This window comes from Piliocolobus tephrosceles, chromosome 11 (genome assembly GCF_002776525.5).
Source record: "Piliocolobus tephrosceles isolate RC106 chromosome 11, ASM277652v3, whole genome shotgun sequence".
NCBI lineage: Eukaryota > Metazoa > Chordata > Mammalia > Primates > Cercopithecidae > Piliocolobus > Piliocolobus tephrosceles.
In genome coordinates, this window is record NC_045444.1 from 68,962,107 (window position 1) to 68,987,813 (window position 25,707).

Consider the following 25,707-nt stretch of genomic DNA (forward strand, 5'->3'; position numbering starts at 1 on the left):
TCAAGTCAGAGGTAAAAAAATAAGGCATAAACCTATCAAAAAAAAAAAAAAAAAAAAGGAAACAGCAGAAAAAACAAGATCAAACGAGAAAAGTCAACACGTTTCTGGAAGACGGAAACTAGAGCAAAGAATAAGGAGAGGTGAGAAATATGATTAGCAAGTTCTTATAATGGAGACACAATGTAGAAGCAAGTTAAATCATACCTCAAGAGGGAGGAATATATCAGAAATTGAAGGCAATGGCACAGAAAGGAAGGCTTGAAGCTGAAAACAAGACAATGACTTAATCATGGCAGCCTGCCAGATATATAAAACCTCCTATCTCCACCCTGCACTAATCTCCAAAAGACCTCCACTCTTCAGCTGAAGGTCATGTGCTTCATGAACTATTTGCACGAATCATCTGAAGCCTAGGATGACGATATCTTTCTCCAGAGAAGATTTGTGTTAGCTTCTGCTAAGTACATTGGGGCACTACTAACCTAGGACCACATTAATCCAGGTCCAAGGCTTGAGATGCCTTAGACAAAGCATACAACATAAACAGGGCTGCAAATCCCGGGGAGGGGTGACTCATTTCCAGTTCACCCTTACCCTGAAGGTCTAACCCTTCGGAGTGTCTATGTAAAGAGGGTTGGGGAGAAATTATGCAGACTTCCCACACTCTTCTTTGAGAAGGCGTTGCTCTAGGTTTTTGACTACTGACACCCTTGTCCCACAAGGCCACCAGAATTCAGCTTAGTTTTCCAAATGTTACTTCTGCTTCAGTACACGTACCTGGGTGAAAAGTGGCTTCCAAAGCTGGGCTTACATCTTTGATTTCACAGGTTGTCCTTGGCATTAGCCTAGAAATACTTAACTATCTTTTTAGTTCTTCTTTAAAGAAGATTCTTTTATAGATATATCTATGTATCTCCAGCTTTTTAAGTTGTTCTTTGGAAATAAGGTGGTCTGAATTACCTAGACTACCAATACTGGAAGCAAAAATCTGTAAGTTGTTTTGCTTCTGTAATTTCAAAAATTAGGTTATTCTAAGGAAATTTTATAGGACACTAAAAAAATTAAAATCATCACTGACAGAGTAACTTTTAGAGATTTATTTCAATACAACACACTGAATTTATCTATATGAAACATCATTATGATCTGTAGGATTTCTTATGTAATAAGATACAAGAATACATATGGAGTATGCCTCTATACACAGAGGCTGAGAAAACAAAGTCACAAATAAACACCTTCTCAAGTTCTTAATACACAAGCAGTTGAATACTAAACAATCTGGATTACATCTTGAGGTTATTAGGAGAGATCTCAAACAAAATCACTATAAAACATTATACAATTCCAGAAAATGGAATCCTTACAACTAACCTTGTTTTGAAGAACTAAATGATGAAGGCACAATATTAAAAATATAAATATTTCATAGGAAGCCTTTTGAAAAACACAATCCTTAAATAAGTCAGGATTTAGTATTTGAGAAGCAAAAAAGTAAAAACAAATACCAAAACATAATCATAATTACTACAATATTAAATCTAATAAAATATGGAAGTTATTATGAAGGTAAAATGAAAAGTCAAGTAAGAAAAAAATCACACAGGAGATTACCAGAAAGCTAACATCAAAAGTTTTCAAGAAAAAATGTTTTAACATCCGTAACCATCTTGGTTAAGGATATTTAGAAAGTCAACATTGTTTACAGTAGTTCCACATTCCCCTAACTTTAAATTTTAATAATATCTGAGAAAGAGAGAATAGAGCCACTCCAACACATGGGAGAGAAATGTTAAAACATAAGCACCTTCCATTTCTTCTCAAGAATGAGAATATATTTGATAACATTCATACTTAGAGACAAGGCTAAAACAGTTAAGTTTATAAAATAATTGTTAAAAGACTAGGATAAAATCTGTACTCAAAAAAAGACCCTAGAATAACGGACAATACCTAACAAGATAAACTTTACTAAGAAAAACTACAAAGCATACACTCAGGTCTAAAAACTTCACAAAATATAAGATGTGGAAAGCCATGGTTTAAGGTTAGCATAAGTGAAAAAAAGAGAAAATTCATCTGATTGCAAGTTGATTGTGAAAACAGTATACCTACCAAATGTGTTCATGCTATCTTAAATTTTATGAGGAAGTACAGTATCCAGAATAGATAAATGTACCCTCACTTACTAGACCTTAACTGAAACTCATTATTGGTTCAGGGCACTATTCTCTAAGAGTGACACAAAAAAACCAGAGTTTGTACAGAGGAAGGAGTGACAAAGATGGCAAAGAGACTGAATATGAATATTTTCCACACGGGGAAGAGAAAGATGACACATGAAGGGAAGCAGTTTTTAAATATGTGAAGGGTGATCTTGTCAAAGGCAATCGCTGCCTCTTGATGTAAGAATGAGGACCAATAAAAAATTACTACTTAGATACTAAACAACATAAACTAGAGATGTACAGTAATTGATAAGATGGCCTCATTTTCAAAAAGACCAGATAATACACCTAGAAAAATGTAACATGTGCTCCTTCATCAGATAAGAGTAGGTTAGATGACTGCTGAGATCCCTCTCAGTTCTACAGGCAGTGTAGCATGGTATTAGCATAATCTCTGGTGCTAGACAGACTGAGTTAAAATTTCGGTTTCGCCACTTACTAAAATGTGAGCTTGCACAAGTTATTTAATCCTTCTTGGCCTCACTTTCCTAATTTGTAGAATAAAGAAAACACCTCTTTTAAAAATGTAAAGGAGTTAATAAGATAGGTGAAGATCTTAGAAAAGCCCTGGAATAAAATTATTAAGAAAGCTGGGGCCAGGCACAGTGGCTTGTGCCTGTAATCCCAGCACTCTGAGGCTGAGGTGGGTGAACCATTTGAGCCCAGGAGTTAAGAGACCAGCTCGGGAATAAGGCAAAACCCTGTCTCTACAAAAAATCAGCCAGACTTGGTGGCACACGCCTGTAGTCCCAGCTACTCAGGAGGCTGAGGTGACAGAATTGCTTGAGCCCAGGGGAGCCGAGCTGGCAGTGAGTCATGATCACACCACTGCACTCCAGCCTCGGTGACACAGCAAGACTCTGTCTCAAACAAATAAACAAACAAAGCTAGCTATTTTTATTTTTGCATCCAACAAATATTTACTAAGTGCCTACTATGTGTGAGGTCTGCAACAAGGTTTTAACAGAGTTTAGAACTGCATTTATACTCTAGTGAGCGTGACATAAACAAATACATGGCATGAAAGGTCACAATTAAGATACACATACAGCTGACTGAAGAGAATAAAAAGTACCGTTTGCTATTTTAGAAAGTTTGGTCAGGAAGGACATTCTGATACGGTGACATTTGAAAAATACATGAACGTCACGAACAGGCAAGTTATGACCATGTCTTAGTGAAGGGTAGTCTGAAATGACACAACAGCAAGCAGGCCAGTCAGGCCAGGGGAGTTGAGGAGGAAGGAAAAGCAGAAGGCCAGATCCTTGCAGTACTGTTAAGGAAATGTTCATATAAATGAATTCAGAGAGACTCAAAATAGGCTAATTTTTATTACTGTACCATGATACTGTATCCATCAAATTAAATAACAAAAAAGCAAAAAATAATACAGATAATTCTAGAAGTGCCTAGTTTATTCAGTCTGAAATAAAAAATGGCTAAAGTAAAATTTCGGAGTCATAATTCTTCTATCATCTCATACTGAAGGAACACAAGAAAAAAATTGGAGATGAGGAATTGGTTATTTGAGAACAGTAGGATAGAAAAAAAATTATGTATTTACAGGAGAATCAGTCTACTAAGAATGATACTGCTTGTAAAGAACCAAGACTAGCATTTCAATGTTTGTATATTTACAACCACATGAAGTTTATAAACTTTATATTTTAAGGCATCTAAAAGTTTACTTTTATACAATAATTGCAGAAAACTTTAAAAATAATGAGAGGATAGGCCGGGCGCGGTGGCTCAAGCCTGTAATCCCAGCACTTTGGGAGACCGAGATGGGCGGATCACAAGGTCAGGAGATCGAGACCATCCTGGCTAACATAGTGAAACCCCGTCTCTACTAACAAAATACAAAAATCTAGCCGGGCGAGGTGGCGGGCACCTGTAGTCCCAGCTATTCAGGAGGCTGAGGCAGGAGAATGGCGGGAACCCGGGAGGCGGAGCTTGCAGTGAGCTGAGATCCGGCCACTGTACTCCAGCCTAGGTGACAGAGCGAGACTCCGTCTCAACAACAATAAAAAATAATAATAATGAGAGGATAATGATACGATCAATACTAAAATAAGAGACATTATGCTGAGTACCTAAAAGCTTGACATGCATGATGATCTCATAAAATTGTCAAAGTAAAAGCTTAAACATTTGACTGAAATCAAAGCTTGTAAGTGATTGATAGGTCTGAAATTCAGGAAAGCCTAACTTTAAAGCTTGAGTTCTTTTTTTTTTTTTTTTTGTGAATCTGAGTCTCTGTCATGTATGCTTGAGAGCAGTGGTGTGATCTCAGCTTACCGCAACCTCCGCCTCCTGGGTTCACCCGTGATTCTCCTGCTTCAGCCTCCCTAGTAGCTGGGATTACAAGCGCCCGCCACCACATCCAGCTAATTTTTGTATTTTCAGTAGAGATGGGATTTCACCATGTTGGCCAGGCTGGTCTTGAACTCCTAACCTCAGGCAATAAGCCCACCTCGGCCTCCCAAAGTGCTGGACTACAGGCATGAGCCACCGTGCCTGGCCGAAAGCTTGAGTTCTTAACCAATGGGTAATATTGCCTCTCCTTTTTAAATCTTTGACTATACTAAGCTTTTAGTCACACTGACTCTTGCTATTTATTCACTCAGCAAAATACTATTGTTTGTGGAAATTGTTCTATATATTTGCTCCATTTTCAGTAAATCAGATTACCACATTTAGAACTCTATGTGCTACAACTGAACTCTAGGCTACTTACCAGTACCTGTCCATCATTTTTTAACAAACTAAAAACTGGCCAGGTATGGTGGCTCGTGCCTGTAATCCCAACACTTTGGGAGGCCGAGGTGGGTAGATCACTTGAGGTCAGGAGTTCAAGACCAGCCTGACCAACACGGTGAAACACTGTCTCTACTAAAAATACAAAGATAAGCCAGGCTTGGTGGCATGTGCCTGTAGTCCCAGCTACTTTGGAGGCAGAAGTTGCAGTGAGATGAGATCGTGCCACTGTACTCCAGCCTGGGCAACAGAGTGAGATTCCATCTCAAAAAGAAAAAAAAAAAGAACTAAAAAACAGAGATGCAAGTAACCACCAAAAAACTTTTATAAAGAAAATGTTTACTTTAAAACATGACTTCTCTATTCTGCTCATAAGTTCAAAAGTTTTGGTGGCCTAAGTTCAAATTCTTTCAAAAACTACATAGTTATATATAAAGATTCATTCAATATAAATCACCTTAGCTCTAGGATATTTCTAAAAGGCTAAAAAAAGGTATTTAAAATGCTGTTGCTTCCGTTTCTTTACATCTTTACTGAAACATTAAGCATTCTAAAGGCATTTTTCATCCAATTTAGAGGGCATAAGATAATTACTTAAGAAAAAACAATAAGCCTAATAATGTTTGTATTATAATCTACGGAAAGCAAATACATTCAAACTCCAAATGTGAACAAATTTTTAACTCTGGCTAGAATTTTGAACCTGGTATTTCAAAGAGAACATCATGATACAATACTATGAAGGCTTGACCACAAGCCAAAGACCCTGAGGTTCTGTCCCCTTTACCAAGTCAATTCACCTCTTTTGGCTTTCCATTTTCCTACCTGCAAAATAGAGAACTCTAAAGTAAGATGCCATAAAAAGGCCCTGCTAGCTATTTAATTTCATTTTCATATTATTACTTTCATGTTGGATTAAAATAATTAACATTGTAGGCTTGCTGCTCATATCCCTAAAATGTTTTTCAGGAATTAATATTTAAAAGCTAAAATTAATAAAGACTATATTACCTTAAGTTCAGCAACTTGTGATGAAATATGCCACATAAGGCTTTCACTTAGAAACTTCATACCATATGGGCCTAGTAGTTCTGATAATGACCTCATTTCTGAAAGAAAATGTACTTAATTTTATACTTCTGACAAATACTTTAAGAAAATGAACATTAACACAATACAACATCTCATTATAAAAACTAATGTAAAATCCTGATAAAAGTCTCTAGAATGAAAGAAAGAATACAAAAGTAATTCTAAGATACAATATGCAGTTATGCATATAATTGAATGAAACAGTCAAAACAGAATCAAAAGTCAAAAGAATCAAGACACTAGCAAAAGAATTAAGTTTTCTTCATTCTCTAAACTGTGGTATAGTATTATTCACCTGATATGTCAGAATATTCCTCTGCATTGAATGTTAATTCATTTTCTGTAGGTAAGTTCACAAATGCTTTCATTGCAGGAAAATATGCTATATGGCCATTGCTGACTTGTCGTAACAAAGTTTCCAAATACCTAAGGAGAAATGTAAACTTATAACTGGAAGAAACTGCTTAATTCAGAATGTATTATGATATACATTCCTGCATATAATTTTAAGTTGACTGACAATATGAGTGAGTATTTATTCACAAAAAATAAATTTTCCTAAGTAGTTCATTACAAACTTTCCGTTACTACAAATTTCTAAATGCATTCCTTACCAATTTGTGTATAGACTTGTAATGGTTGGCTCTCCATGACTGTCTAAATGTTGTGTTTGTTGAAGAAGCACATTATTAAATACTCTTGTAATATCAATCTGCACATAGTTTTCTATTGACTGGAGTACAGTCATGTATGCTCTTACACTTGTTAGAAGTTCTGAAGGTTTTGCAATTTCCTGTGTGGCTTGATTATACATAGTCATCCCAACAATTGACCTGGGGAGAAGGGGTAGAAGAATAAGAAAAGCCTCTGACTTTTCCATTAATGTAAAATAAACCACTCAACCTACTGTTATCTAATATTAAACAAGCAATAAAATTAACTTTAAAAACAATTACAAAGTGTGAAATTACTGTCATTATCTTCCCAGGAAACAACATAGAAAAAGAATGAAGGCCAGGCGTCGTGGCTCTCACTTGTAATCCCAGCATTTTGGGAGGCTGAGGTGGGCAGATCACTTGAAGTCAGGAGTTTGAGACCACCCTGGCCAACATGGCGAAACCTTGTCTCCACTAAAAATACAAAAATTAGCTGGGCCTGGTGCACACCTGTAATCCCGGCTACTTGGGAGGCTGAGGCAGGAGAACTGCTTGAATCCAGCAGGCAGAGGTTGCAGTGAGCTGAGATTGTGCCACTGCACTCCAGCCTGGGCAACAGAGCGAGACTCTTAAAAAAAATAATAAAAATAAAAATAAAACTTAAAAGCTACAATGAAATGTGAATACAAATGATTAAAAACATTCTAAGAATATCAGTAACAAAAATGATTTAAGTATAGAGGGTTTTACAAATTGCTTTAACATGGTAAGTTGTTTGTAGCAAGGACAATTAACTATTTAGTCTACAGCTTTAATTTATTTGACGCTGTTAGGTGCCAGTAGTTTTTAAGACTTTACATAAATTACCTACAATCCTCACATTTAATAAACCTACAATGTACTTATCACTATATTTCTCAGAGGAAAAAAAATAAAGCTCAGGATTCACATAAATTGATAAGGTTTTATTAGGAAGTGGTTATGACTAGGATTTGACCGCAGATCTGCCTGACTTAGTGCTGCCTCTCAACAAACTGTATATGACAGTCAAACAAAATAATGCAACAAACAACTTTATTTTCTTTAATCACTCATAGCACATAAAACACAGTTCTGTTTATATCTCAAGAAACTGTATAAGAATAAAAAGCAAACACAAATTTTGAAAATATTTCCCTAAATGATCTTATCCTACACTGGCCATCCCAATTTCACTTTCTTTAAAATTCCCTGAGCATTAGATCTGTAAAGATCTTAGACTTGTATTTGTAAGGGATAAATCCTTAAAAGACAACTGACAAATCCCATCACTAGAAACAGGCCAAGAAGAGCCAACTCAAGACGAAAACTGTTATCCTAGTGTATAATCCCTAAGTCCTAAGACTGTGCTCAGGTGATTGACAAAAACCAACCCACTAATATTCACAAGCTATCTGGCTGGCCAATATGGCTAAACCCCGTTTCTACTAAAAATACAACAATTAGCCAGGCGTGGTGTCACATGCCTGTAGTCCCAGCTACTCGGGAGGCTGAGGCAGGAGAATTGCTTGAACTCGGGAGGCGGAGGCTGCAGTGAGCCGAGATTGTGCCACTGCACTCCAGCCTGGACAAAAGAACAAAACTCCGTCTCAAAATAAATAAAATAAAATAAAATAAATATATCTTTCCACGGTAAACAAGCTGTTCCCTTTGCCTTGATCCTAATCACTAAGTAGATGTTTGGTTAAAAAAAAGAAGAGAAATTGCTTCTCTGTGGATTAACAAAGCAGACTGTTTACAAGGAAAACAAGGGAGCTGTAAACTGAACCTTACCTTCCACCCACCAATCTCCCACCTCTAATCCACTTGAGAATAATAAACACCACCAGGCACAATGTCCCTCTAGTCTAAGTTCTAGGGCATTCCGGGTTTTACTGTCAGGATGCCTGACTTACTAAGGAGAACAAAACACAGTTCATCGCCAGACCCTTCTCAAGTCAACTGATAATTTAACACTCAACTTACTGCTAATGTATATACTGTCATATTCTGTTCTCTAATTCTTTTAGTATATCTCACCAGCTACAGTTCTATCTTTATCTCATTATTACCGACAGTATTTAACACAATTGTTAAGTATATAGTGCAAATACAACTACCACCTGTTAATGACTACAGAAACTTTGAAAACTCTTTGACAAAATTTTGTTTTATAAATTGCTTCAAGGCCTCGAAGAAAAAAATTCTCAAATAAATAAAAATTTTCGTGAATAAATATTAATAAATAAGTAGGTAACTTTAGAAAAAGGTTAAAACAATATCTATAAAGTTGAAAGGTTTCTGACTTATCAATGCACTATTTCATATACATACATATATATATATTCATATATAACTTAGGAAATTCCAATTAGAATTGAAAATTCAAGAATCTGGAATTCTACTGGCTTATTTAACAGCAACATGTGAATTCAGAAAACATGTAAGGGTTCATCTAGACCTCAGGTTTTCAAACATCTTACTGTGACCTACTGCAAGACATGCATCTTAACATTGCATATATGTAACTGAACATTTCATGCATATATGTATGAACATGCATATATATAACTGAAACATTTCACGAAGCAATATACATATTTAATACATACAGTGTACTGTTTTTTTTCCTATTATTTTCTTCCTCTTGTCCTTTCTTTCCCTCCCGCTTCTTTCTCTAAACTTTGACTACAACCTAATAAACTGATTTCATGACTCTGTTGGGTTGCCACCTGCAAGCTGAAATACATTGATTTGCTACAATCTTCTCACTTTGTATATAAGGAAGCTATGACTCAGAGATATTAGCTGGCTTGCCTGGTGTCCCTAGTTAATACTAATAGGTATGAGAAAAGAATCTAGGTATCATAAGTTATTTTCAATTCACTATTCTTTGCACTTCCCAGTTCATTCTTCTTTTTTTTTTTGAGACGGAGTCTCGCTTTGTGGCACAGGCTGGAGTGCAGTGGTGCGATCTCACTGCAAGCTCTGTGTCCCGGGTTCACATCATTCTCCTGCCTCAGCCTCCTGAGTAGCTGGGACTACAGGTGCCTGTCACCATGCCCAGCTAATTTTTTGTATTTTTAGTAGAGATGGGGTTTCACCATGTTAGCCAGGATGGTTTCGATCTCCTGACTTCGTGATCTGCCCACCTCAGCCTTCCAAAGTGCTGGGATTACAGGCATGAGCCACCGTGCCCAGCCTAGTTCATTATTCTTAACACTAATCCAGTTCTACTGATGCTTTTCCTTATAAAACACTGCAGTCATTAATAATTAAATAACAAACTCATTACTGAGTCAACAAACAAAAACAGTTAATATTTTTTCTTACTTGGTAAAGCGTATTTCCAGATGAGAAGTCAAATATTCTCGTGGGGTAAAGGTATGTTCCCAAACCACCATGTTTGGTACATAATTTATAGAGAAGCATAACTCAGAAAGTGCAGTGTGCAATTTATCAAGGCTGAAAAAAACATGAATAAACAGTTAAGTAAAATATTCAACATGTCATCATAGGCAATAAAAAATTAATTTTATAAATATATCAATCTTATTTGGAGATAATGCTTACAGAATTGATTTTTTGATCTACTAAACTGAGAAAGCTCAAAATCTTTAAGGTTATAACATATAAGAGCAATATTCTCAAGATGGCATCATTTGTTTCTACCTTTAGGTAGTAATGACTATACTGACTTAATGTACAATAGTTAGAGCTTATTCTGCACTCATAAACATAATTACTTCCAATTCCTGCAGTACTTTTTGTTATAAGAGAAGGAAAGTTGTCTATAAAAGGGCAATGGCTTGCTCAATGTAGCAAGAAAGTAGGAACTATACTATAAACAAAAAATATTTACCCAGTTATTACCCACCTACACCTCCCCTCCAAATAATTAAGCAAGCAAACAAAGATCCCTGAATGCTACCTGGTCTGTTATTTCTGTTTTCTAATAATGACATTGGGTATGTTCTAATATATCACAAACATGCCAAAATAAAGTCTCAGTTATCTGATTTTAAATAAATTAAAAATTACAGATTGCTTATAATGTACCACAGAAATTTTTTTAAACATATAATTGGCCTTCAGTACTTAGTATAAAAAGACAAATATCACCTATTACATAAATTTTCTTCTAAAGGCCAAAATCTGTATTTTGAGATGAAATAAGCAACTAACAGGTTAATGAAGCTCAGAAAGATTTTTTAAAATGGCTGGAAAATGAAGACTATACAATTATTAGCATTTCCTCAGGACTAATGTCATTAAAAAAAATGAAATAAATATTTTACCTGGAACAAAAAGGTATAATGTAAGTGGACACTTACTTGGTCACAACCAGCCTGTTTTTCCTCATGCTCTCAACACCTGGTTTTTCCCTTTCAGGTTCCCCTTTCTTACCAGTCTGTTTTTTTGATTTCTTATTCACTGCTTGACTGATAGTTTTGGCACAATGCTTGGGCAGCAACTAAATTTAGAGAAGAATGAAATCTTACATTATACCAACTACTATGAAAGCATACTAACTATTCAGCAAACATTAGCTGAATCCAGGCTATGTTGCAAATATCACAGCAATATTAAAAGACAGAAATGTAAGTGAGATATAGAGCTTGCTTAGCTAGCTTGGGTAATGCACATAGCTTGGTGGAAAACAGAAACGGGTAAATCTTGTGTGAAGAAACATATCATAGAGGAAATTCAGAGAGGCTTATTTAAATTACTATTAAAAAGACAAGTAAAAACATACCAGGCAAGCAAGGAATGAAAAAGAACATTTCATTGGAAGGATTAAATGGCCTTTGAAAAAAAACTATGTAAAGACAGGATGGTTCAGAGCTGTAGTGAGAACTACTATGTGGTGGAGCATGGCGTGTAAGGTAAAGTACAGAGATTTCAACTATTAGGAAGGACCTTGAATGCCAAGCTAGAGGTTGGATCGTAAACTGCAGGCAAAAAGACAGCAACAATTTTTTTTTTTTTTTTTTTTTTTTGAGACAGAGTCTCGCTCTGTCTCCCAGGCTGGAGTGCAGTGGCACAATCTCCACTCACTGTAAGCTCCGTCGCCTCCCGGGTTCACACCATTCTCCTGCCTCAGCCTCCCGAGAAGCTGGGAGCTGGCTAATTTTTTTGTATTTTTAGTAGAGACAGGGTTTCACCGTGTTTGTCAGGATGGTCTCAATCTCCTGACCTTGTGATCCGCCCGCCTCGGCCTCCCAAAGTGCTGGGATTACAGGCGTGAGCCACTGTGCCCGGCCAACAATTTTTTAAAACAGCCACAGCATAGGAGATATTTTATGTTATTATTATTTTTTTTGAGATGGAGTTTCACTCTTGTTGCCCAGGCTGGAGTGCAATGGCACAATCTCGGCTCACTGCAACCTCTGCCTCCTGGGTTGTCCTGCCTCAGCCTCCTGAGCAGCTGGAATTACAGGCGCCTGCCACCACACCCAGCTAATTTTATTTTTGTAGTTTTAGTAGAGATGGGGTTTCGCCATGTTGGCCAGGCTGGTCTCAAACTCCTGACCTCAGGCGATCCGCCTGCCTTGGCCTCCCAAAGTGCTGGGATTACAAGTGTGAGCCACCATGCCTGGCCATGAGGAGTTTTCTAAGGCTAATTCTGATACTGGTAGAAGAAAACACTGAAAAAGGAAAACTGTAACAGAGCTGCTAGAAATAGTTCAGACAAGGCATGAAAAAGGGATAAGAAATAGGCAAGTGTAATAAAAAAAAAAGTTAATGGGCAGATCTGAGACAGACTTCTCAGATAAAATTGAAAGGACTCAGTAACTTAGATGTGTGAGAGAAGCAGGAATCAAGCATGACACAGAGCTTTCTACCTAACACATCGTTAAGATCAATAATTAAAAAAAAAAAAAAAAAACACAGGTACAAGTGAGAAATAACTGATTTCACTTGACAGGTAACAAAGCAGGCAAATGAGAAATGAGAACATTTTAGGTAGAAGGAGAGCTTCACTGTACATTACAGTAACCACATGTGAAATGTGCCCAGTCCAAATTCAGTTGTGTTGTAAGACAAGATAAACACCAGATTTCAAAGATTTAGTATAAAAACTATACAATATTTCATTCGTATGATTACATGCTAAAATAATAACATTTTGGGGTATATCAGGTTGAATCAATGTTTTTAAAATTAGTTTTACCTGTTTCCTTTTAAGTTTTGTGTATGGCTACTACAAAATTTTAAATTACATATGTGGTTTGCATAATATTTCCATTGGACAGTGCTGGGCCAAGGAAAGTTATTTAGTCATTATACCTAGATAGTAACTAAAGCCATGGGATTGGTATTTGGGGAAAAAATGCATAAGAAATTACTTTGCATTTGTATTGTAACAAAGGAGTTCCTTCCTAAAATGAAAATTTCTAAGGACATTTGCAACTTCAAGAACATTAAAGAGACCAGAGTGTTGAATATTTATAACACCCTTCATAAGAGACAGAGCTACTAGAAATGCTGGTACATCTTGTCACACCAGATAACAAGAAAGCTCTCAAATGACTATAAGGACTCCTACTAGCCAATGATGAGGCAATCTGAGCTTTAATCTGAATTATCAGTGGATTGAAAATCACCAAATATGCTTAATTCCAGTTCTTTTGCAACTTTCAATGAAATAGCAGAATCAGGTGCTAACACTACACACACACAAAAAAATACATGTCTCCTGATTGAAGAACACAAACAGTACACAGAGTCTTGCCAAAAAGTTTATATTTAAGAAATTATACCTGTTAATGGAGTTTCACAGCAGAGGTATGACGTTTACTAACAGCGTGGGAACTAAAGAACGGAAAGTAGGCCGGGCGCGGTGGCTCAAGCCTGTAATCCCAGCACTTTGGGAGGCCGAGATGGGCGGATCACAAGGTCAGGAGATCGAGACCATCCTGGCTAACACGGTGAAACCCCGTCTCTACTAAAATACAAAAAACTAGCCGGGCGAGGTGGCGGGCGCCTGTAGTCCCAGCTACTGGGGAGGCTGAGGCAGGAGAATGGCGTGAACCCGGGAGACGGAGCTTGCAGTGAGCTGAGATCCGGCCACTGCACTTCAGCCTGGGCGACAGAGCGAGACTCCGTCTCAAAAAAAAAAAAAAAAAAAAAAAAAAGAACGGAAAGTAAAACTGGCTAAAAGCACATTTTCTTGCCTTCACACACAAATTTCCTATCTGTTGGAAACATTTAAATCATTACCTGGTCACTAAGAGTACACTGTTCTGTGCAAATATCAGTGATCAGATTTCGAGCTTGTTTGGCCATTTCATCTAGGAACATATTACATAAGGAAAGACTGCGATCTCCAATATGATGTCGCTGTTAAGGCAGAATAATAATAATACAAGTCATAAAGAAAGTACTTTGAATTAAAAAGACTTCTAAATAGACATGGAAAATTAGGCTAAAGGTACATTCCGCAATAAGAAAAAGGGGTGGGAGATGTTAAAAATTGCTTTTGGCTCTTGTAACAACTCACTCACTATACTGTATTTGAACATAAATGACAAAGTATTTGGTGATTATGAAAGCAATGTATAATTGGGAGGAGTCTTAAAAAATCAGTATTTTGCTTAACATGAAAAACTATATATTTAATTTTCAAATTCCACAAAGTCCTATATCCAGTTCTTAAATGTTAAAATAGTAAACATATAATGTGAAAGGAAACAGATTTAGAGTACTGTTTCCAATCTTATTTCATTTAAAATCTGTGTCTCTATAAATGTATAAATTGTGACACAACTTCGTAATTGTGTAAACAGGAAAGAAGAGCTCAAATATTTAAATAAAATGATGAGAAATCAATTTGGTAATAGAAAGTCCAAGGCATTCAAATCTCTAAACTCAAACCCCATTGCTCCCAGGAAGAAAAAACAAAAAAGCTGATCGTGCATCCATCTCTACAGGATTCTCCTTTTAGTTTTAGTGGGTTGCAATCGTTTGATGGTTTTTTCTTATCTATGGTAACTGGAATGTTGAGTATAAAACACTGTAAATTTTTGCACTATACATTTGTAATACTTTATAAAGAAAAAAATTTTTTAAAGTTTTCCTGCCCTGACCTTCCATAATCATATATGTAGAGCTTACATAGAGTATTTCTATCAAATGTAAAATACATAATATAAAAATACTTGAGCATACAAAATAATTTTTCCTAGATCTATTATGATATCTAACGTATTTTATTTAAAATGCCCTGTAAAACTTTAATAGAAAGTAAAACCAAAAACAAAATTTACAACCTGACATAATTAAATATTGGTTCACCTTAGGAAAGATTTCAATTAATAAACACTTAGTGTTTTTTTAATCAAATTCTGACTCCTGAAAGATAAGACATAAATCTTCTGCTATTAATTTTCCCTGAAAAAGAATACTGAATTAAGACTGCTCAAATTTGTTCTTTACAGACACTAACTTCTTTAAAATACAAATCTGACTTCACTACTCCCTTTCAATAGCTCAGAAATGCTTAGATGGAGAAAAACTAAGGTTTAACATGTCTTACAAGTCTCTTCATTATCTGACCTCTGCCTTTGGCTACGGTGCTGAGAATAAAGTTTAGGGGAACAACGGCAGAAGCAAAGAGACCACTTAGATAATCCAGGCAAAAGATGAACTCCATTTAAAGTACATATGAAGAGTATCGTAAATCTGAACTGTAATAATTACAAAAGCAATGGAAAGCAGAGGATGGATTCAAGACACGACATATAAATAAAATTAGAAGGACTTTTTATGGGTAATTTATTGAAATTTGATGGTGAGGAAACAGTTAATACATCTCAGGTGTCAAGTTTGGGAGAAAAAATCTAATAAATCTAAAAAATTTATAGACGTATTAAAATTGGTGGTATTAATATCCTCATAAGTATAAATTCTAAAAGTATTCCCTAATAAACTTCCTGTAAGCTAACTTCTGTCTCAAAGTTGTCTTCCCCTGGAGTACTGGCATACAATCTGCAACAGATGTTGTCTAATGCTTAAAGAAACTGACCATGTTCCTGCTATCTCTAAGTTTCTTTTCTACAAGTTCTGCAATTTTACGAAAAGGGACTAAACACTAAGTTAAATTACAATAAAAAATACATTATTTATCTTTACATTCTTATCAAACTTAGAAAATATTTCTTCTTTAAAGATTAGAAGAAACACTGAGTACATTTTTCACAGATACTTGGCATCAACAAAACTACCAAGCAGTTCAATTACTCTGCAACTGTGTGTGTGTATGCACATGCATGTATGTATGTATCCCACAAATAACAGCAAATCTGGATTTTGCTTAATATATTTATTAACAATTTAGTAATAACAAGTTAGTGAATCTCTCTGACTTGTTTATGTTTATTCAGTAATCCACAAATTTAATTTTTGAGTCCTTTCCATGACAGTTAAAGAGGAAAATTAAGTATACAAAATAAATTACTATATAAATCTTTTCCACAGATATTAATACCTGATCCACCATTTATCTTAAAAAAGGTAATTCCAAGTGACTTTATGATATGTTCTTATACTTATGTTTACTTATCCATATACATATTAAACCTATGTATCTATTTAAGCACTTTTCTGATTCTGCAAAGAGATGTATTCGATGGGAAGCTAACTAAGTTAGGTAACTACGACTACAAATATTTAGTTGGCTACAGGTTTGAACCAGTTTACTTTGCATACCATATAACTCACAGTAGTATACTGTAATTACCTCTTCTGGACATAGTTCATGCGTGCAACTCATAAAATGAGTGCAAAGTAGTGGAAATGCAATTGAGTATCTTGATTGAGAGGGTAACTCCAAACACTGTTGAAACATCTTCTCAAAAGCACGACTATAAAAACTATATAAACAAAAATCAGAATCACAATTTTTACAGTTAAAGTAAGTTTTCTGACATAGCACCTTATAGTTAATTTGATTCAAGTGAATGAATGATAACTGGTAGCACTGATTTAAGAAGAGAATATTTTTCCCCCAAAGTATCTTTTACACACCAGTAATTATCCCAGAGTAATAAAAATATTATTTATATAACATTAACAACATTTTAAAAAATAATAAACCATAATCTATGGCACCTTACGTAATCAAATTTCATCAAAGCTAAGTCACTATAAATAGGAAAAAATACCACTATTATGGCCGAGTGTGGTGGCTCATGCCTATAATCCCCAGCTCTTTGGGAGGCTGAGGCAGGTGGATCACTGGAGCCCAGGAGTTTGAGACCAGCCTGGGCAATGTGGCGAAACCTTGTCTCTATTTTTTTAAAAAAAGAAATATTATTTTATGAACCACTAAGAAAAAAAACATTGCCAATTAAATAATCACATGCCATCAATTTTTTTTTTTTTACTTTTTTTTTTAGACGGGGGACACTTTGTTGCCCAGGCTGGAGTGCAGTGGCACAATCACAGTTCACTGCATCCTTAACCTCTTGAACTCAAGCAATCCTCCATCTCAGCCTCTCATGGTGTTGAAATTACGGGCGTGAGCCATGGCACCCAGTCTGCCATCAGTTTTAATTTGCATCCACATTTAAGATGTTAAATCTAAATGTAAAAGAATGTGAGTCAATAAAACACTGTATATGTTAGAGTAATAAGACAAACAGAAGTAGTAAACATTTCTCTATTTTAGATGTGACAGGCAAAAATAGAATGCAATTGTGAAAAAATATAAATAAAATCTAGGTATGACCGAAAATTACAAATTTCAAACATGATTCAAAGTGCTTTTAGTTCCAAGAAAGGGGACAGGATTTTCTAATTGTTGTATTTTTCTTTTGTAATAGGATCCTTTGCATAGCTAAAAATATCTAAACATATAATGTTCCATGTTCTACCTAAGGTAGACTTTGTGTCAGACAGACAGTAGTCGCAGGCTCCAAATAATCCTAAAAATTCTTGCAAATTTGACCTATGATGTGTCTAAATCTAAAAAGTATATTTCCTAATGTGTTTCATTATTTCCTTTAAGAGGCATGCTTTCTCTACCCGGCAATTTGAATTTCTTCTGCAATACTGCTAATTCAAGCCTTCCTAACAAACTGCCAAAATCAACATAGATAACATTATTTTCCAAAATCAATGCAGTGAGAAGCTTTTCATGATGATCTCTACCCAATACATAGAAACTACTATCACTATCCACTGAGATCATTACAGCATTTTAGAAATCAAGAGACATACTAGGTTATTCCAGTCCTCTTCCCTAAAGGAAAAAAAAGGTCCAAGACGCAGAAAATAGAGTTGATATTATACAGCTCTGGAGCGAGAATACTTGAGTTTGAATCCTAGCCCCACTGTTATTTATTTATTTGTTTATTTATTTATTTATTTCTGAGACAGTCTCGCTCTGTCACCGAGGCTAGAGTGCAGTGGCACGATCTCGGCTCACTGCAACCTCTGCCTCCCAGGTTCAGGCGATTCTCCTGCTTCAAGCCTCCCAAGTGGCTGGGACTACAGGCATGCACCACCATGTCTGACTAATTTTTGTATTTTCAGTAGAGATGGGGTTTCACTATGTTGGCCAGGCTGGTCTCAAACTCCTGACCTCAGGTGATCCACCCACCTTGGCCTCCCAAGTGTTGGGATTATAGGCGTGAGCCACTGAATGCCTGGTCACCCCGCTATTTATTAATCTGATCACAACCAAGTTGACTTATTCATTCAAAGATTTATTAAATAACTACTATGATAGACACTAACAAAACAAATTATAGCCATTAAGGACCACATTTTCTGGGAAGAAGAGAGGGAAGAAAAATAAACTAAGTATAACAAAAAGACTATAATAGACAAAGAGGAGAATGAAGCACAACGCAGAAAGTGGTCACTATATCATCTTAATATTAATTTTTAATTTAACATCATAGAAGTGAAGTTACCAGGCATTTAATTTCTAATACTTGCTCTATTTGACCCTAATCCACAACATTTCTTTCCCTTTAATCTAATCATGCAAAGAAGGGCCTTAAGGTAATTTGAAGTGACTGTTTTCAACTCCTCAAAAAAAATGTAAGAAATAAAAGTCACATCAGTAAGTTGCTCTTTTAGAGAATTAAAAATAGACATAAAAATCCCAACTTGGTTAAACTTCTTTTTGTTGTCACATTTTAATAAAAGTTCACTATTCCCTTTATTCTTAAGGGTCTATTACTGAACTGCCTTAAGGACTATGCTAACACAAAAACAATCAAGAAACACATATTCACATACTAAAACTTTCAAATCCAGATTTAGAGAAAATTACAACATACCAAAATATTGAGAGATCTGATGTTTCCACCAACATTTCCACCAAGGAATCTACCATTTTTGTATGAAAAATTATTGTATTCATCATCTTTCCAAGTTCTCTGTGATCTGCAAGGCCAAGTGAAGCCTTAGAGACACTAGTATACGCCTATAAAATACAGAAAAAACAAAAGTAGTTTAGGTAGAGATCAATGACTTTGGACTTGTCATTTTATAGGTGGGAAAAGCATCATTGAAAGATACTTAAACTATTTACCGTGACACTGATAGTAACATCTATTGTGTTAGTTGTCTGTAGTGAGCCTACCTTGAAATTCCTATCAAGAATTTATTTAGTTAACTGAAATACTAATGTCCATAAAACAGTGTCTAATATAAAAGTCATTCATATTGAACCTCAAAGGAACTGAAATTACAATATCAAAAGTGTAAAACAATTAACTGTCACATTAACCATACCAAAAGAAATCTTCAATCTAATTTAAGAGACAAAACACATGCAGGAAGCAATCAGATAAAAGTAAGTACTGTACATGTTGATTCAATGAAGTTTTAGAGTATACTGATTCACTAAACACTGGATTATATAATACACTGTATTAATTTGACACATTCTAGAAAAGTACTGAAGATAGTAAAAATTGGTGTAGTTTGGCCAAAAAAGTGAAAGAACTAAACAAAAATCATTAAGATAGGTTGTGGAGAAAAAAATTATATAACTGGGATACCAAATCACAAAAAGCAGATCATGTCCATGGATAGGGGACATTTCAGAAGGGCAGTGAATAAGAATAGAAGGGGTGCCTACAGCATAAATAATGTTATGACTAGAGTTTGAGTGCAAAGAAGAGAAGGGAAATACTAAAACATGAGATTCAACCAGATCGGGAACAGCCTGTATGCCATGTTAAAGAATTTAAACTTTTTAGTGAAGCACTAAGGGTTCTGTGTGGTGGCCAGTTTTTGTTTTAGAAAGATTACTCTGTATAGTGGAGAAAATAGGGAAGCATGACTGGGAAGGGAAAGGAAGCAGAAATCTATTAGAAGGCAGTAGTGGCAATAAGACAGGATTACGATGGTCTGGTTTTGAGTAATGGTAGTTTAAAAGAGTCTACTCTGGGAAATAATTAGATGTAGTGGGAAGTAGAAGAATTATAAATAAGGGTCAGGATTTTGGCTATTGGGAGATACTCCTGCATGGGTCTCATGCTCCCACACAGCTTGCTGGGTGTGTCAAGAAGGCAAGGCCTGAGCCACTCATTATCTAGGCCATTTCTTAGGGTTATACTTGCAGCTATCAAATTTGAGGGATGAGGTAATGTCTCCCTTGGAACAAAGAGTAAGTATGCTTATGGCTGATGATAAAATAGAAGGTTCCTCAAACTTAAGTGTTCCTTATCTGCAACACAAACAGACTGCATGCACAGAATTCATTTTGGCTCCTCTGTACCACACCTGCAGAGCTTAGGGAAATAGCAGAAATAATGCATATATGCTGATGCCTATACTGCTTTCTGTGCAGTGAATTAAGTCTTTTGTCTTTTGTCGCTGACCCAGGAGCTCCATATCTTCTTGCCAGCGTCCATGAAATAGTAAGAGAGTAAATTGTCACCTTGTAAGTAGGATAAAAATTGAATCTCAAACCCTACCATGGCAAGGGGCCAATAGGTGGATGATGTTACTATTCAAGGAGACAGTGACATCACAAAGAAGACTTTTGTATTTTGCTGTTTTTGTCTACCAGAAAAGAAGAAGGAATGAGGAAGAATGATGTCAATATTCTGATGACAAAATATACTTGACATTTATCACAAACTAAGCCTAAGGAGTTTTACTTACCATTTATCAGCTTTAGAGTATAAACAGGAATTAGCTATAGCTGTGGCCATGAATTCAATAAAGAGTTCCATTAACTGTCCCACATTTTTAAAAAACAGAATTTATTCTTCTCATCAGAACATGGGATATTCTCCAGGAGAGACCATATGTTAGGCCACAAAACAAAGTTCAACAAATTAAAAAAACTGAAATCATATCAAGTATCTTCTCTGACCACAGTGCAATAAAACTAGAAATCAACAAGAGGAACTTCGGAAGCTAACATATGGAAATTAAACAATATGCTCCTGAACAATGTAGAAATTAAGGAAATAAAAAATTTATTGAAAGAAATAAAAATAGAAACACGATATACCAAAACCTATGGGATACAGCAAAAGCAGTAGTAAGAGGAAAATTCATAGCAATAAACACTTATATTAATAAAGTAGAAAGACCAAATAACCTAATAATGTAACTTAAAGAACTAGAAAAGTAAGAACAAACCAAACCCAAAGTTAGCAGAAGGAAATAAGTAATAAAGATCAGAGAAGAAATAAAGAAAATCGAGACTAAAAAGAATACAAAAGATCAACAAAATAAAAAGTTAGTTCTTTGGAAAAATAAAATGGACAAACCTTTAGCTAAATTAAGTAAGAAAAAAAGAAAGAAGACCCCCCTCCCCCTGAAAAAAACCAGAAATGGAAAAGGAGACATTTCAACTGATACCAAAAACTTTCAAGGATTAGAGATTATGAGCAACTATATGCCAAAGAACTGGAGAACTGACATGAAATGGATAAACTCCTAGACACATACATCCTACCAAGAAGAAACAGAAAACCTGAAAGGACCAATAATACGTAATGAGATAGAAGCAGTAATAAAAAGTCTCCCGTGAGAGAAAAGCCCAGGACCTGATGGCTTCACTGCTGAATTCCAGCAAATATTTAAAGAACTAATACCAATTCTACTCAAAATATTCCAAATAATTGGGAAGGAAGGAATACTTTCAAATACTCATTCTATGAGGCCAGCATTACCCTGATAACAAAATCAAAGACACAAAACTACAGGAAAAGAAACTACAGGCCATCATCACTTACGAACATAGATGCAAAAATGCTGAACAAAATACTAGCACACAGAATTCAACAACACACTAAAAAGATCATGATCCAGTAAGATAAATACAAGATGGTTCAACATATGCACATGAATAAGGACGAAACTGTATAATTTTAAAAGATGCTGAAAATGCATTCAATAAAATTCAACATCTCTTCATAATAAAAACTCTTAAACTAGGTATGGAAGAAAACATAGCTCTTAACAAACTAGGTATGGAAGAAAACAATAAAGGCCATATATGATGAACCCGCAGCTAGCAACACACTGAATCGGGGAAAACTGTGAAAGCATTTCCTGTGAGATTTGGAACAATACAAGGATGCCTGCTTTCAACACTTCTATTCAACACAGGACTGGAAGTCCTAGCCAAAGCAATCAAACAAAAGACATAAATAAAAAGCATCCGAACTGGAAGACAAGTCATCAAATTGTCCTTATCTGAAGAAAATATGATATTATATTTATAAAAACCTAACGACTCTACCAAAACACTACTAAAACTGATCAACCAATTTAGTTTCATGACATAAACTCAACATACAAAAATCAGAGGCATTTCCATGTGTCAATAGCAAACACGCTGAAAAAGAAATCAAGAAATCTCATTTACAGTAGCTACCAAAAAAAAAAAAAAAAAAAAGCCTACCAATAAACTTCACCAAAAAGTGAAAGATCTCTACAATGAAAGCTACAAAACATTGAAGAAGGAAACTCAAGAAGACACAATGAGATAAAAGACACCTCATGTTTATGAACTGGAAGAACTGATATTGCTAAACATACCACCCAAAGTGATCTACAGATTCAATGAAATCCCTATCTAAATATCAATGACATTCTTTACAGAAACATAAAAAATAAATCCTAAAATTCATATGGAACAAACAACAACCAAAAAAACTAGAAGAGTCAAATCAATACTGAAAAGTACAATCCAAAAAGTACAAAGCAGGAGGAATCACACGACCTCATCACAAAATCTACTACAAAGCTATAGTAATCAAAACAGTATGGTGCTGGCATAAAAACAGATACAAATATCAATGAAACGGAACCCAGAACCCAGAAATAAATCCACGCATTTACTATTAGCTCATTTCCAACAAAAGTGCCAAGAATATACACTGGGGAAAGGACAGTCTCTTCAATAAATTGTGCTAAGAAAACTGGATATTCACATGTAAAAGAATGAAACTAGACCTCTATCTCTCATCATATAAAAAAACAAATCAAAATGAATTAAAGACTTAAATTTAAGACCTGAAACTATGACACTACTAGAAGAAAACACTGGTGAAAAATGCCAGAATATTGGTCTGGTCAAAGATTTCTTGAGTTAGACCTCAAAAGCCACAGGGAACAAAAGCAAAAAATGGATAAATAGGATCACATTAAGCTAAAAAACTCCTCCACAACAAAGAAGGAAACAATCAGAACAGTGAAGAGACAACCTATAGAATGAGAGAAAATATCTGCAAACTATTCAACAGACAAGGCATTAACAATCAGAATATACAAGGAACTCAAACAGCTCAATAGCAAAAAAAAAAAAAAAAAAAAAATCTGATTGAAAAAATGGGCAAAAGTTCTAAACAGACATTTCTCAAAAGAAGACATACAGGTGGCCAACAGATAAACTTTTAAAGTGCTCACCATCAGAGAAATGCAAATTAAAACCACAATGAGACATCATCTCACCCCAGTTAAAATGGCTATTATCAAAAAACAGAAAATAAATGCTAACGAGGATGTGGAGACAGGGGAACTCTCATATACTGCAGGTTGGAATGTGAATTAGTAGAGCCCCTGTTGAAAACAGTACGTCTGAGGTTCCTCAAAAATTTAAAAACAGAATTACCATATGATTCAGCAATCAATCACACTGCTGGGTATATATCCAAAAGAGAGGAAGTCAACATACTGAAGAAGTATTTGCACTCCCATGTTTATTGCAGCAATATTCACAATTGTCAAGACATGAAACCCAACCCAAGTGTCTATCAATAGATAAATGGTAAAAATATACACAATGGAATATTATTATGCCATAAAAAAAAGAATGAAATCCTGTCTGTTGCAACAACACAGATGGAATTGGAGGAAATTATGTTAAGTGAAATAAGCCAGGCACAGAAAAACAAATGTCACATGTTCTTACTCCTAAGTGGACACTAAAAAAATTGATCTCGTGGAGGCAGAGAGGAGCATGATGGTTATAAGAGGCTGAGTAGGGAAGGGGGAAGTGGGAATAAAGAAGGACTGGTTAATAGGTACAAAAGTACAGTTAGGAGGAATAAGAACCAGTATAGCACAATGGGGCAACTATAGTTAATAGTTTACTGCATCTTTCAAAATAACGAGTAGATCTGGAATGTTTCCAATATGATGATAAGTATAAGGTGATGAAATATTCCCACTACCCAGATTTGTTCATTATACACTTCATGCTTGTATCAAAAAATCACATGTACCCCATAAATATGTACAACTATTATGTATTCATAAAAATTTTAAATTAAAAAAATTAAATCAGAATTTAAATAACATTTTGAAAACAGATTCAGAAGAAATGATTGGCAACAAAACAAGATAATGATTTAACTGCTTGACAATAATGCGGGGAGAAACATGTTACTAAAAAATAATAGGTTTAAGTAAAAGAATATGAACAACTTGAATAAATCAGAAGACAGAGGAGAAAAGATATTTGAAAGAGCAACTAAAAATGCTTAAGGGACTGATGGAATACACAACAGAATGAAATCACTTAGGAAGTAGAAAAGAATGACAAAAATACAGAGAGAATTCTCAAGAGTAGGAAAAGGACAGAGAAAGATGAAAGTGACCTATAAAAAAAGCAGTAACCTTAGAACCAAACTAAATAGGACACCAGCGAAGGCACAAAGTACACTACTAAAATTCTCCCACAGGCTTATTCTTCTTGTCTGCTCTACTCAACCACTACTGGTTATCTATAGAACTCTTCACCACTCTCTGGCCATATGCTTTTACCTAACAATTCTTGTACATCTACCTGAAACCAAAGGTCAGTGATCAAAGTCAGATCATTCATAGTTTTTGTGAATATTTTCCCCTTCTTACAGTAATACTTTATATAAAGTCTCTTTACTTGCTCTTTACTCATTGTTTGTCCTTTTCTTTTTCCTATTCAAAGCAATTTCAACTTGAAAAATGCTTTATCCCTTCTAAGACTGAAATTAACTGATAAACATATCCTGTCTATAACATCTCTTAATCTTTCAGATTTTCAGCTGCTATTTTTTACATTTTTTATGCTTTGTCTCCATAGCTAGATTATAAAATCCTCAAAACATGAATGTGCTATTTTTCTACAGTTTACATAATACTGCTCAGTATTTTATCTTCTGTATCCTACAGTCTAATTTGTAGACTTGGAACTTTCACCTCTGAGCTGCTCTTCAACACCTATGTAAACCTTTTAGATTCTGGACCCTGCCTGCTACCTTGCACTTTTGTTCTCTACTTCTAGCGAACACTTCTCTGGCTTAGTGGTACGTCCCATTCCTTACTTCCTTTGTGTACATTGTCCTGTTGTCATTTAAAAAAAAAAAAAAAAGGGTCTGTATGCAGTAGAAATGGTCTGAGTGACTGCATGTTCTAAACATGGTTAACAGTGATGTTATGCATTGAATTGTATCCCCGAAAAAAAGATGTGCTTAAATCCTAACCCCCAG

General features: G+C 35.3%; 1 protein-coding gene across 1 annotated transcript in view; it reads right to left on the bottom strand.

Moving 5' to 3' along the window:
- Window positions 1-25,707, bottom strand: part of NCKAP1 (NCK associated protein 1) — a 112,177-nt gene that overhangs the window by 21,380 nt on the left and 65,090 nt on the right. The window contains exons 16-23 of the mRNA XM_023212384.3: window positions 19,045-19,190; window positions 16,494-16,626; window positions 13,976-14,095; window positions 11,086-11,225; window positions 10,085-10,216; window positions 6,692-6,910; window positions 6,373-6,503; window positions 5,997-6,094 (exon numbers count right to left, since the gene is read on the bottom strand). Coding sequence (XP_023068152.1) covers window positions 5,997-6,094; window positions 6,373-6,503; window positions 6,692-6,910; window positions 10,085-10,216; window positions 11,086-11,225; window positions 13,976-14,095; window positions 16,494-16,626; window positions 19,045-19,190 — 1,119 coding nt within the window. The remainder of the gene's footprint in view (window positions 1-5,996; window positions 6,095-6,372; window positions 6,504-6,691; window positions 6,911-10,084; window positions 10,217-11,085; window positions 11,226-13,975; window positions 14,096-16,493; window positions 16,627-19,044; window positions 19,191-25,707) is intronic.